Genomic DNA, 13,868 nt, shown 5'->3' on the forward strand with positions numbered 1-13,868 from the left:
GATTCATAGGACCATTCAAAATCATGAAAATCATCAATCCTGTAGTGGTTAAGCTACAACTACCCAAATCATTGAAAATTCATCCTACTTTCCACATTTCCCTACTAAAGAAGAGTCCAGACCAGGTCAGATTAAAAGACTCCCCACCATCTATCGTAGTCGAATCCAGCGAAGAATATGAGGTCAGCAGGATCTTAGATTATAAAATCACTAAGAATAAACTGTTTTACTTGATAGAATGGAAGGGTTACGGACCTGAAGAGCGGTCATGGGAACCATCTGTTAATGTACATGCCCCACGACTAGTTGAAGCTTTTCATAAAACGTTCCCCAACAAACCCACTCTGGGGGGACCTTTCTTGAAGGGGGGTACTGTCAAGACTCCAGGCACAATAGCTAGCATTAGGTCAGTTCAAGCGAAAATACAGCGGTCACTAAAGCAAACCTCAAAATATCCACATTGGAGGAGACAGCACAGAGTGACTACCCTATTCCTGCAGCATTGCTTCCAGAGCCTTGGAGAGCGAGTACCCCAACATGGCCGCAGAGGAGGGCCGCAAACAGTGCTGGGTGACCGTTCTAGTCTTCTAGAGCGCGCGAGCAGCTGTGGTGATGAAGCGCACGGCTGTCCTGGAATCTGCGCACTTCAACTGACTTCTTCACCGGAGACATAGCGCGGCTCTCGAGTGAAGCCCTTGTCCTGAAATTTCCTGTCAGCGCGTCTTGTTTCTTGGTTGACTTCATTTCGCATGCGCAACGTGGGATTCCGGCAAGTGACTTTTGTGAGAGACTTTGTAGAAATTAAGCATTCGTTTAGTGCCACTTCATAGAATTCAAGTTAGGTACTCAGTAGACTAGAGTAGGTTTAGTTACTCATTCTTAGGAGTTAGCATACCATTTAAGGGTAGAATTTAGCTTACTTATAGCGAGGATTAGTTCGTTGTTCTAAAATCATTACAGTGCAGACTTCCAGTGAACTATACAAGGAACTATTTATATTCAGGTAATTTCCTCACTTATCCGAAGATTTATCACTAGAAATTCAGAAAAGGAACAACGCACTAATATTGGTTTATGTACAGGAACTGTGAAGAATACACAACAGCTACCTACATGAGAGAGGAATAGTCCAGGTCATATTGGGGTAAGAGACTTCATTGTTCATACAAAGTAAATATAAATAATATGTTTTAGAGTGTGAATACATTAAGTTGTTCCTTTCAGAGGTGGTGGGGCATAGGAACCTACGTCGGCTCCAGTGATTCTTGAGCCTTCTGACAGGGACTTCGGGTCGTTTTACCTTTTCTTCGATTCGAGAGTGGACCTTTTGGGGTCGTCGACCGTTTTCTTGCCTTCGAGTCGAACCTTGCCGGCGTCGACCGTCTTCGGCGTCGATGCGGCTGCGTCGGACCCCTTAACCTTAGGCTTCGACGCAGCAACCTTGGGGTGGGCCATTTTGACATGGCTCTTCGGCTCGACGGCCATCTTCGATTTCTTCGGCGCTGAGGCCTCCGAAGTCTTCGACGCGACCAGTGCGAGTTGCACTTTCGGTTTCGTTTTCACTGGCGCCGAGACCGTCGGTTTCACTTTCGGTTTTGGAGGCACCGGGAGTGATTCTGTATAAATGTCCGTGGCCGGGCCGGAAGGCGGAGCCGTGGAACGTACATCAAGGTCTCGGGTAAGGCCCGAAGGCGATCCCTCGACCTGGGCCTCATGAGTTTGGACGGCCCCGGAGTCAGTCTGAGGAAGCTCCTCGTCCGAGCTATCCTCTACGGTGGCAAGGGCCCCGTCGTCGTCCCCTACCTCCTTGACGACTTCATCGAAATCCTCGTCCTCAGCGTCGTATTCGTCCTTGACCTCCGACGCGGGGTTAGATTCCGTGATCTCTTGGATATCGTCGTCCTCGACATCCCCGGCATCGAAGATGTCTGTAGGTGGATGGCTGAGCGCTGGGCCTCCAGGCGCGCAGCTCAACGGTGTTTGAGAGTTTTTTTGGACCGGAACCTGGCACAGGCCATACACTTGGCCTCGTCGTGGTCCGGTGAAAAGCACTTGTTACACACCGGGTGTATGTCGATATGTGGGTACTTTGAGGCACACACCGGGAATCGTTTGAATGGACTACGGTCCATGATGGATGAAGAGTATGGAGCGTCGAGTAGGCCCCTCCGCGCCGAAAGCACGCGGAAGAGCAACGTCGGTTCGGAGCCGAGAAGATACGAACCCAAACGAAAGACAATACCGACGCGAGTCCTAAAGACCTTTTGGCCTTACGCAAAGTGAAGTTAATAACTATCGATTCCGACAGGAGGGAACCGAACACATCCGAACCCAATGCCGGAAAAAAACAATCTGAGGATGGAGTCGATGCCCATGCGCACTGTAGTCCAGGGGAGGAGCCACCTATCTCGTGATACTTCGAAGACTCTTCCAGGACAACAATGTGCAATCATCCGGACCCAACACTAGGCGGCGATCTATGCACAGATATGAATTCAGCAGCCCACATGCCTCAAACATTATAGTTTTAAACCTGGAATTAGTGGTCCAGTTCAGGAAACCCGAAGCACTCCAGCCACCAGCAAAATTTACTAATTTAAAAACAAGTGCAACAAAGTTGTTTCCACCTCAGGGCTGCCCTTTATCGCAGCTGCTCTTCGCAAATGCAATGGAAGCCCCTGTACTGCAGCGCAAGAACTGTGATCCACTAGCGGGGACTTGAGGTCAGGGGTTTGACCCACCACACAGCTGTGTATGCTGACGACTTGCTATTATTCCTGTGCAACGCTGATACAGAGTTGACATGAGCGATGATGCTAATAGATAGATTCAGAGCATTCTCTGGCTTGGCGTGAACTGGCGGAAGTCGCGGTTATTCCCTGTGAGCACGGGCCTATGGCCTACTGCAACCTCAAGGGTGTTGATAGGGGAGCACACATGCCTGCAATATTAGGGAGCGAAGATATTCCATGACACTAGAGACTTGTTAGATAGGAATATAGGGACGGCTTGCTGATCCCTCTGGTCTAGTGTTTATTTTTGGAAAACGCACCCAGTGTTGGTTGCATGGCGAGTAGCCGTCATTAAGATGCGGCGTTCCTCAGACTGCTATAATTACTTGGGGTTTTGTCTATATTGATCCCCGACACTATATTGTGGGAACTAGACTTGCTCCACATCGCTTTTATCTGGGGTACGAGCTGCCGGCGAGAGACCCTGGCTAAGTTGCAATGACCTGTTATGGAAGGGAGGCTGGCAGTCCCAGAACTCAAATCTTATTACCTGGCAGCGCAGATGCAGGAGTTCATTCACTGGCTGTACAACAGAAAGACTCTGGGGCAGGAAGTGGGACAATTTGGGCCCAGGCTCCAGTAGCGAATCCAGTTGCTTCTTGCCGTCTGATGACCACTTTGGGGGGAGAGGGGACTCTTCAAAGCTCCAGGTATTGTAGTGCTGTTAGCGAAGGTGCTTACAATAAACATGCATGCGGTTCCCGCATGATAAGCCCCTACACATCCTAGAGGAATTACCCCATGGGGGATACTGGTGGGGACTGTCGGAGTGGACTGCTACTGTTATAGCTCGAATAGGGGATTTAATCAGAGCAGATGAGTTACTCTCATTCGAAGACATGAGGTTAGAATTTCACCTCCACAAGGAGACTATTTGCTTTATTGAACGGCGTCAGGTGAGATTCAGAAACACTAGGGGGTGGGTACGGTGGAACCCCCTACTAACCGGAGTTGCCAATTAATAAGTATGACGTCGGGGACCCTCAAGGCAGTTTCCTGTTTTTAGAGAGCGCTAAGGGAAATATATTGAAACCCCTGGATGACCTCCTGAAACAATGTAAGAGGAACCTGGGAGAATCGATTCCTGAGGAAGACTGGACAAAAATCCTAGAGCTGATCCTGAAAGCATCCAGAAAAGCCAGATTTAAATTTTGAAATGTGTGTCCTACACTGGCCATACCTTACCCCCACCAGGGTGAAAAGGCTCTTTCAGGCAGCGGGAGCCGCATATCCTAGGTGTGGCGCAGAGTGGGTGGAGATACACCATATGTAGTGGTCCCGTCCCATATGTGTTACCAGGATTCATCCCCGGTTAAAGAAATATGAGACTATCGCATTTTGTAAAGCGGTACCATTTGTTAACCCACTTCACCCAAAACCGTCCGCTTGCAGACTAAAGGAAATACCACGCCACGCGTATTAGGGAACTAAATGAGCACAAATCTCCAACCGCAATACCGGTATATTCTCTGAAAGTGGATTGCAGCATATATGTGATATATAGGATTGCCACACAAGCAACACACAAACTGCACAAAGCAAAGTCAACAACAGGTGAGAAAGCGCTGTGAAAGTAAAAAAGCAGATGTAATTCGGATTAAAGCAGCACATCGTTATAAGTATTACAATATATAAAATTCAGAAAGTGTCTTACGGCTAATAATTTTGTTTTGCCGTCCTTCGTTAGTGTCTTTAATTTGTCTGCGGCAGCTTTTTTACTTAGTTTCTTATATCCTTCTTGAGGTTTAATCTTCTCCTTGAGCTTCTGATGCTTCTCTTTCTCTCTCAGTTTTATACGTTTTGTTAGCTTTTTCTTTCTCCTTTCTCTTTTCTTATCTGTGCTCGTCTTCTCAGCATCTGCCTTTATATCTCCAGCTTTGTTTTTTTCCTATGGAAGAAACACTTTGATCAGTTTACAAAATTATTAACTGAACTATGCTTTTAAAATTGCACATCCCTTCCACTTTGGTAGTCACTTCACTATGAATATGTCCTGAGTTAGTAGGTGCTACATGCATTTCTGTATGAGGTGCTTAAAAATACATTTGCAATAATACCACTCAGAGTGGTACTCTAAGTTCTTCAGTGTATCAAAACATATAGAATTATAGATGTGTACTAGTGAATTTACCCATGTTGTGGATTATGGGGATGCTTTTCATTGAGTGTTTCTAAGTGACATCAAATAGACAACGAGAGCGAAGCCTGAATTGTCTATGAAGTCACTCGGAAGTGAAAAAAATATCCCCTTCATTAATTCAAGAATTCCACCATAACATTTCTGTATATTTTCTTGTGCCGTCACAAGAAGTTACTGCCTACTACTCTTCACTCTGGTTGTGGTAATGGAACTAGTGAAGCTGTTAGCATGGTAATATTGAATGCCGGGCTTTTAATACACTTACCTTGACCTCTTCTGGAGCCAAGAGGGCTGCCTCGCTGACATGCACTGGTGCTACCTCTTCCATGGTAATCGCTGGCAGATTGGAGACTATCTTAACTTCTGGTATAGACTTGAGAGAAAAATACAAGCGTACATTATTATTCATATTACGGACTTCAGAATACACAGCTATCACTTGTGATAGGACATGCCCATTTTACAGAAGCAATATACTACTTAAACTCAACTACCTTAGATGTACCACTGGCTACATAGCAAATGATTAATGCAATGTCTTACTTTGTTCTCCCATTATCCGAAAGTTATTGTTTCTTTTTATTTATTTTAAGTTTAAGGACTACTGGGCCTCAATTACATTACCAGTAAACCATTTACAAACTTTATACAAAGTTAATCTCCACAGTCATGAACACATTCTTGTTAGTATTTGCCTTTTCTTTCTTTTTAGTCAGAGTAAGCACTGTGACTCAAACAGTGGAATCCCACTGGAATCTAGCTACGACTACACTGGTAGCACAACAAGATAATTCAGGGAAGATGCAAACATACAAGGGAAGGACGAACACATGCAAATTTCACAAGGGTAAAAAAAAGACTTTGCTGCAGTGTGGAAGGCAAAACACTGGATGATAGCTATCACAAGTAAGTTTGGCTGACTGTAATCTAAAAGACTATCAAAGAATGCAAAAACTAATAGTCCCATGAGACACTGGGAACACAGTTCAAAACATGGACAAGCGGAACATAGCTGTAGTCCTTATTGCAGCCAATCAGGGCCCAGCTGAGCGAGGAATATTCCGCTTTCGGCTCCGATCCCCCACCTTTTTTTTGCTGCTGCGGCCTCAAATAAGTCACGCTGTTACTCTATCTGCAATATGTTTTGAGACCAGTGCTATTTCATTACTAAGTTTTGTGTGTGTGGAACGCCGCTTTGCGCTGATCGCTTCCCGGCCGGGGAGTGTTTCACTCGCTCCCCCGTGGCCAATTATTAATGTGTGCAGCGCTGCAGTGCGGTCCTACGCCTGCCACATGGCACTCTTCCACCGGCTGCACGGCCTCCGGGACACATGATTGCTGTCAGTTTCAAAGCTGACAGGAACGCACACATGCAGTACCGGTGACCGAGAACCGGTAGCTTGGAGACTGACGCCCGGTGTTAAGCGAGGTCTGTACTGTTGATCTCTGCAGCATTTAAGAGCCTTGATGCCCGAGTAAGGGTTGGTATTTCCTGATTGAGTTACACCCTCCTGGAGTCAGTTTATTTTTGGTGATCGGCGAGATCACTTCAGGGATCATGTTCCCATGCACATTACCCCTCCTAGTTTTGGCGCTAAGGGGGACGTTTTCCCAGGGCTCAGACCCAACTTACAGGGTAGCTTTGGACACGCCAAATCCAGACCCTCAACTGCAGCCTCTGGTCTGCCCATATCCCCTGCCTGTGTGGCGTGCTGGAAATAGTTTTGGGCCAAAAACTTTCATCAAACGCCTGAATATTAGAGACACTGGTCTGACCTTATCCCCCGTCTATAGTGTGCTGCATTAGCCTTAGCAGGAAAAAGCTAGATAAGTCACAGCAGCTTACTTGGAGGCCTCCCGGAATAGGTAGGAGGCCCCGTTATCTAATCTCCTTTGGGATGAGGAGTTCTACCAAGTGGTGGATACCTCAATCTGCCGCGCGATGGAGGAGGCTATGGGCCCGATGGAGGGACGCCTTGCTCAACTGATTGAGCCTCAGTGGGCCAAAAGACCACAGGATGCACCAGTGGTTCTGTGGGGTGATACATTAACTTTCCTGCTCTACTAGGGATACTGTTCATTACTCTCCCGATTTTGATGGCCACTTGGTGGATTTTGCATTTCTCCATATTGCGCTGCTCACTGAGAAAACTTTATGGCATTGGCTCTGTACTTCCTTCTTTTTGAACTTGTAATAAAACCATTTAATTATTCAATTGATCTAGAACTCAGTTAGTGAGTGGGTCTATTTACTTAATTGACCGTATTTCTGATATTTTAAGGCATTGGGCGGTGCCTTAACCTGGGGACACATTACCTCATGAAATTGAGTTTAAACAGTCTCCAACCCAGTGAAATGTGGGCATCCGCACTGAGTGAATTTTGGGGTGTCCAAAATTGTGAGGGTTCTCCCGCACTCACACATTCAAAACTTTCCTATCATTTTAGGTGATTTTAATCACATCTTTACAATACCCAGGACATCCATAGTCAAGGTTTAAATTTTCTCCTGCAATTCTGTGGCTTGCAACAATATTCCAAAGCTCCAACTCACATTACTGGCCACATGCGTGATCTTTTAGTCTCCTTTAAACACACCATTAGCTCAGCCACCTCTACCCCCATGGATTGGTCTGACCATTGGGTTGTCCAATTTCAGATTATTCTCTCCTTTACTTTATTTCTCCAAAGACCCTACCTCACAGCAAGTGGAACGTGAAGTAGAACTGTGCCCCACACTTTTGCAAAGACTTGTCAAATCTTCAACATCTTCAATGGCTAGCCAACTGTGTCAGAATTTCTTTCAAAACTCTGTGAACAATCCTCTCTTTCACTCTTTGCTCCATTTCATTTCTAAATAATTGTCCCTTACACTACATCCAGACTCTTCACTTTTCTGGACTCTCTTCTTAGAATTCCCAGGCTTCGCAAATCCAGATGCGGTGGTTGAACTCCATCTATTATCACCTTTTCCTTGTGTGACTACTTCGTTTGCGAGCTCTACTATAACATTTTCCACTTTATGTTCCAACAACAATTTAAAACATCTCTTTTTACCTGCAATACTTAATCCTGCACATCTACGCAGGTATTGCTTTCTATCTGAACTAATACCCAAGACCAAGAGACCTTTTTGGCGATAACGAGATTTACAAATATCTCTTAATATAACATACTTGGTCAGCCTTATTTGCAAATGGATGCTTGGCCCTTGAAATGGCATAGCTGAGGAATGGATGATGGAATGCTACACAGTGGTGTACCACCATTAGACTCGAATTGTATGGTCAAGTTATTTTAAAATTTCTACTTTTCAATATCACATGTTGTCCAGAGGGTCTCACATGATAACAAGTGCTAAATGTGCTTAAATTGTACAAAAATATATTCAGTATATTTGGCATAATTATTTTATATACATGTAGAGAAAATGTAAAAAAAATTAAATATCAGATTTAGAGGCAATGTGAAAAACACCATAATAACATATACTCACAGGCTTGGGTGTAAAGTGGAAATTAGAAAGTGCGTCTAATTTTAGGAAAAGAGAGTCCATCAACTTCTGAATTTCCACATGTTTTGGGTTTTCTTCTTCTTCAACTTTTTTCTGGAGTAATTGAGAACACATACAATAAATCAATATGTAGAATAGCTTAACCACTAGCACCACACAGTAAAGCAGCGGTTCTTAACCACACATAAAGGAGTCAAAACAAATGAGAAAACCTAAAAGTAATAGTACCAAAAGAGGAAGGTCTCACACTATCTATTAAAATTAGATTCCGTTATCTGTACAGAGTATTGTCAACTTTAATTAATGCAAGCTTTCAGAAGTGGATCTCCTTGGCTAAAACATTTTCACTGGAACTAGTGAATGCTGTTACTTCTATTTAGGTACCATCCATGTCAGATAGATTTATCACAATCTGACACGAACCAGTAAAACTATAGTGATAGCCATTATATTGGAAAAAAAGCTGTTCCACTTAAAATAAATGCACACTATTGTGCCCTCAGACCTACAGTAAATGGCATAGCTTTAGTAGTGCCTATATTGAACGGAACTAGTTTATCAAATGGATCTAGGGAAAAGGATGGGAGCGGTAGGAAGGACATACTTAATTGCTTTAGGATGAAAAGGTGGGCAACTAACAGGGTGGATCAAATGTGCTGTAATAAAGAGTATAACGTTTTAGTGAGGGACAAGCATGAATCACATACAGATCATCCCTCTCCGTCACAGTACTAAGAGCCCTGAAACTCTTCAAAAAACCTTCTGCTTGAGAAATTGAAGTTCAATGTAAACAAATAACAGGTTCGACCAACGTGCTGCAGGGACACTTGATGCCTGCGTCCAGGAGAGGCGGGTTATGAGATGATCAATGCTTCATACAATAGAATTGAAACAAGATCGCTTTGTGGTATTATCTGTACATCTTTGTTACTTCTGTAAGTAAAAGCTTCAGCCAGTTTGACACTAAATGTCTAATGGCATCAACCATATGATAATTTCCAAACGCTAAAGTCAAACAAAGTAGGTGTTCTGTGAAGGTGAAGCCAATCAGAATTTTCTGACTTCAACTGAGGGAAATTTAAAGTCAGCATCGTCTCGGAGAAAAAGACTTTAACCAGTTCCTGTAGCAGGAGCCAAGTTACAAGTACAGAGCATGAACTATGCAGAATGCCCTCTAGTCAAAGACTTTTCTTAGGCACATCATCTCCACATGATGAGATTGTAGTGTTCCCAGGGGAATGTAGAGGATACCAAGAAATATTTCGTTTAAGGTGAATAATGGTTTAAAATTACTTCGATTGTGATTTTGAAAAGTAACTTGTACTGGCCTCATTGCTTAATGGGGTCATTACGTGTATATAGTATAGAAGACTAGTGGGTCTAAGTTAAAAATACCATCTCTGCAATTGACTGGTCAGACCGAACAGAAAACATAGCATTTATAAAATATATATGACCTTTTTTAAGAGTCCAGGCATCTTGGGACGGTTTGTTACAGAAGAAAGGAATAGATGTGAGAATTGTTGTATGTCCAAACAAAAAGGCAAAGGATCATATAGGAACACTCCGAATCAAGACCTCACAAGCTCTGAATCGGACCTTCTTTGGTGCTGCAACTACCTGCTGGATCCCCTTCCAATGAACCAAAGGATTGTACCTAGATTCCTATCTTTCAGGAAACTAAAAATCCACCAATTGATATTTATTGAACTGAACCACAAGACTACTTGCCAAACTGTTTCTAGCTATGTTTCATCTTATGATTTCCTCGAACAGCCTCATTAGGAGTTGGCCAGAATTTACTCTAGGGATATCGGGGGCTAAGTTACAGTAAGTATTCTGGCATCAAATTCTAGTGATTCTGAGTTTTCTCGCTGCAACGGTAAATACCCACGGGGACCCTGGGATATTGTAGGTTTTTCTCAGATCCTGGGAGAAAGAACTCAAACATTTTCACTGAGCAGGTAAAAAGTGTCAACAGGAGGGCCAGCAAGGGATTGAGAGGTGTGGTCCAAGGGGAGTATAATTTCTCTCCCCCAGAATGCTGCAGGTGGCAAGCTAAGGTAGAGCAAATCTGCTGCCTGCAGCCCATATTCCTGCAGCATCTGATAGTCTCTGGTGTCTGAGTCCAGATCCAGAATTATTAAATCTAGAGTCGCAGACCCGATAATTCTGGGCTTAGAGACACTTGGAACTTATCACAGAGGTATCTATCTGGGTGAGATACGCCAGCTCGTAAAAAGGGCCTCAATCTCTTGATTTGATTTTTATTCAGTTCATAGGAGAAGCACATTAATTCCCTACAGTACACAAGCTCTTATATAAAAATACGGAATAAATCAAATTTAAATGAATAGACAAGATGAAAAGTAATTGACGGAGGGATTTACAGTCAAAGAAGCCAACATTATGCTTATATATGCCAGATAGTACAGAGATTACTGGCTGCAACGCTTAAGGAACATAAGACCTACTACAGAAAGGAAAAGAAAGGAAGACGAGACATGAAACCAGAACCGGAGAGCTACTGTAGTTCAAGTAGACTCATGATAGTCAGAGGGCAATTTGTGCTTCAGTGCTTGGCCTTAGGTTTGTAGTTCTGGATTATACAATCAGTTGGGCTTAACAGAAGGTGCCTGTTTGGTAAGGAGGAGTACATGATATTGGACAAGATAAAGATGGCAATAGATACAACCTGGTACTTGAGAACCTCGACAGCAAGAAGGCATGTGATGCATGCCTCAGCTTTCCTATATACAAGTAAAAGTAGGTTGCATTATTCAAGGCCATATTGATGCCACTATGCCAAGTTAGTGGAGGCCCCAGTTTTGTAGTCCGAAGGTAACTTTCTATTTTTGATCAAAGAACATCAACAGGAAGAAGTCTTCCAAGAGCTGGGCCTAGTCATTTGTTATAGCCTAAGACTGTGGAGACAGACAGATTTTCAAGAAGAAAAAATACATAGAAAACAAACTATTACCTCATACATTTCTCATTCTCCTTTCTATAGAGGCAGAGAGATTAGGGTACGAGGCCCGATAAAGATGTATCTGGTACTAACCACAATTAATTATTCAGATACAGTGAGGCAACAGAAGTTGAAGAGCACAGTAAAGGTGAAAAGTAAAAATTATGACAAATATTGCCACAAAGGCTCACTCAAAAATGTGACAGACTGTAGGAGGCTCTAAAATATGAACAGAGTTCAGTGGATTTCTGTGTGTTAAATGCAAAATTTGTTTGTGTCCTTATTAGGAGAAGGTGTTTGGTTAGGATTCCACATGATGCTCACATCAGCATGAAATTCCAGATAAAATGTCAGTACGATTTGACCAATTCACAGACATAACAGCAATTCTAGAGAAAAAATGAGTCTGCATTTCTTTTTTCTAGATTTACTACTGATTTGGAATGTACAAAATTCCTGTGTGGCTTTCTAAAAGTAGGTTTCCTTCCCATCCTCATCAGCATACACTGGTTCTTTGTCATTCTGGCAAATATGAAGGTACAATGACACTGGTATTCCAATGCAAGATACAATGATTCAGAACACCATCACTGTTCAAATTAACTGCCTTGTCCATAATTTGGAACCATGGGCTTGCTCACCAAGTTTTGATGAAAATGTTGTAGTTCTTCATGCAAGTAGTGTGCTGCAGTTCCGCGTCAGAACGTCAATCATGTGCAATTTTAGGGACCTTAATTCAGCTGTCTCAATCTTTGATTGGAAGATCAACCAGAAGAGCCTGCTGCTGTTTCTCACACAAGAAAATTATACATTTTATACAAGACTGCTCTTTGTGCTACAATGCCTAACGAAAGTGTAAGTTTCATTTGTTAAGCCAACAATATTCAAATTCATTATTTAAAGAAACCTCTAAAGTTTACCATGTTTTACCTGATTGAGTTTCACATATTCTTGTTCATAAAGCTCAGCAAGGCTTAATTTACTCTTTTCATGGTCCAATGTTAATCGCTTCTTGTATTCAAATGCATCCTCCTTAGGCTTTTCTTTGCGTACTACATCATCCCAGGACTTGAAACAGAAAACAATGTCAGGATATTAGTTTCACTAGATTTAGTATAACTACAACATGTTACCAAGAGATCTCTACGCTCATATCCTCTATCAATGGCCGACAACTTCCCGGACCTCCTAATTTACATTCAACCCCACGCGACTAACATTCTAATCATCCAAAAATACCACGGGCATTAAATCCCAGCCCAAAAATTCCCTAAAAAAACTGAAGAATGCTTATCAACTGATTAAGAAAGGATCCAAATCATGTCAACTGTCCCCAAATATAAACAGATTCCTCCTCCAGGACACCCAAAATGATTGTGTGGGATTATTTTTCTTTACCCAGGGGCAGAAAAAATACTAGCTAGTGGTAGTAATTATTTTTTCTTAAATTTTAATATTTGTCTGATTGACCACTAGTTGATCCCTGATTATTTCATCACATACATAATTCAACCTGCCCGTGCAGATTGTGTTATCAATTATATCTGCGGTTTTAGCTTACATTTCCAATTGCCATAATAGTAGAGAATTCTGAGTATATAGCCAAGACTCCATTTGTTTACGTGAAGCATCTTGGTCTCTTGCAGCAACATACTTATAGTCTAGCAGAAATTGTAGGCAACACACACAGATCTTGAGACTAAATTGTTAGCAACAGGCCACTGCATGATAGCTATGCAACCTGCTCCATATGGCTTCCGTGCATAACATTTCCGAAAAACAAACAACTGAGCAATAACTGGTCGCAGATAAGGTTTTTGGGTGCCAGTCATCTTGTGGTTGGCAACAATAGACACTATCAGACATTACTGGCCAGTAAGACGGCTTTTTACCAGAGGTATAAAGAAAAATACTAAAAAGAGATGGCTGGAATGACAGAGTTAATCTCAGACACTAGTCGTTTCTAGGGGGAGCATCCCAGTTCATAATTGTTGTCCATGTCATCGGCAAATCAGCCTTGGCCCTGCTCCAAATGTAACAGACCAGTCTGAACTGACAAGCCAGTCCTCCCATACCCAGAACACAAGGAAACCAAGAGTAGTTTCAACCTAATTAGACATCAGTCAGGTGCAGTTTGGTTGCAGTGGCACAGGGAGCATTGGGCATACCCGTTTCACTGAGGGCATTATCATGAAAAATACAAAGCACACTAAAGATGTGCACCAACAAAAGGCACAGTGAGAGGCATGTCATGCAAGATGTACCGTACGTTATCCATCCAGATCTGAAAGAACTCACAATAAAGAAGCAGTGCACTATTAGCCAATGCTTGGATTCACCTTCATGTGGAAGTTATTGCCTCCTGAATTACCTAAACACACTGCGCTAACAAACAGTAAGTGGCGAAAATGAGTTCTCACCACAGAGTTACTGTCTGCACCTCAGCCGTATGGA

The 13,868-nt window shown here is 42.9% G+C and overlaps 1 protein-coding gene across 1 annotated transcript in view; it reads right to left on the bottom strand.

Annotated features, from left to right (window-relative positions):
* MPHOSPH10 (M-phase phosphoprotein 10) overlaps positions 1-13,868 on the bottom strand; it is a 176,020-nt gene that overhangs the window by 20,633 nt on the left and 141,519 nt on the right. The window contains exons 7-10 of the mRNA XM_086958385.1: positions 12,345-12,482; positions 8,429-8,539; positions 5,198-5,305; positions 4,447-4,680 (exon numbers count right to left, since the gene is read on the bottom strand). Of these exons, the coding sequence (XP_086814511.1) occupies positions 4,447-4,680; positions 5,198-5,305; positions 8,429-8,539; positions 12,345-12,482 (591 nt within the window). The remainder of the gene's footprint in view (positions 1-4,446; positions 4,681-5,197; positions 5,306-8,428; positions 8,540-12,344; positions 12,483-13,868) is intronic.

The sequence above is a fragment of the Lissotriton vulgaris genome, chromosome 2_1 (genome assembly GCF_964263255.1).
Source record: "Lissotriton vulgaris chromosome 2_1, aLisVul1.2, whole genome shotgun sequence".
NCBI classification, from domain to species: domain Eukaryota; kingdom Metazoa; phylum Chordata; class Amphibia; order Caudata; family Salamandridae; genus Lissotriton; species Lissotriton vulgaris.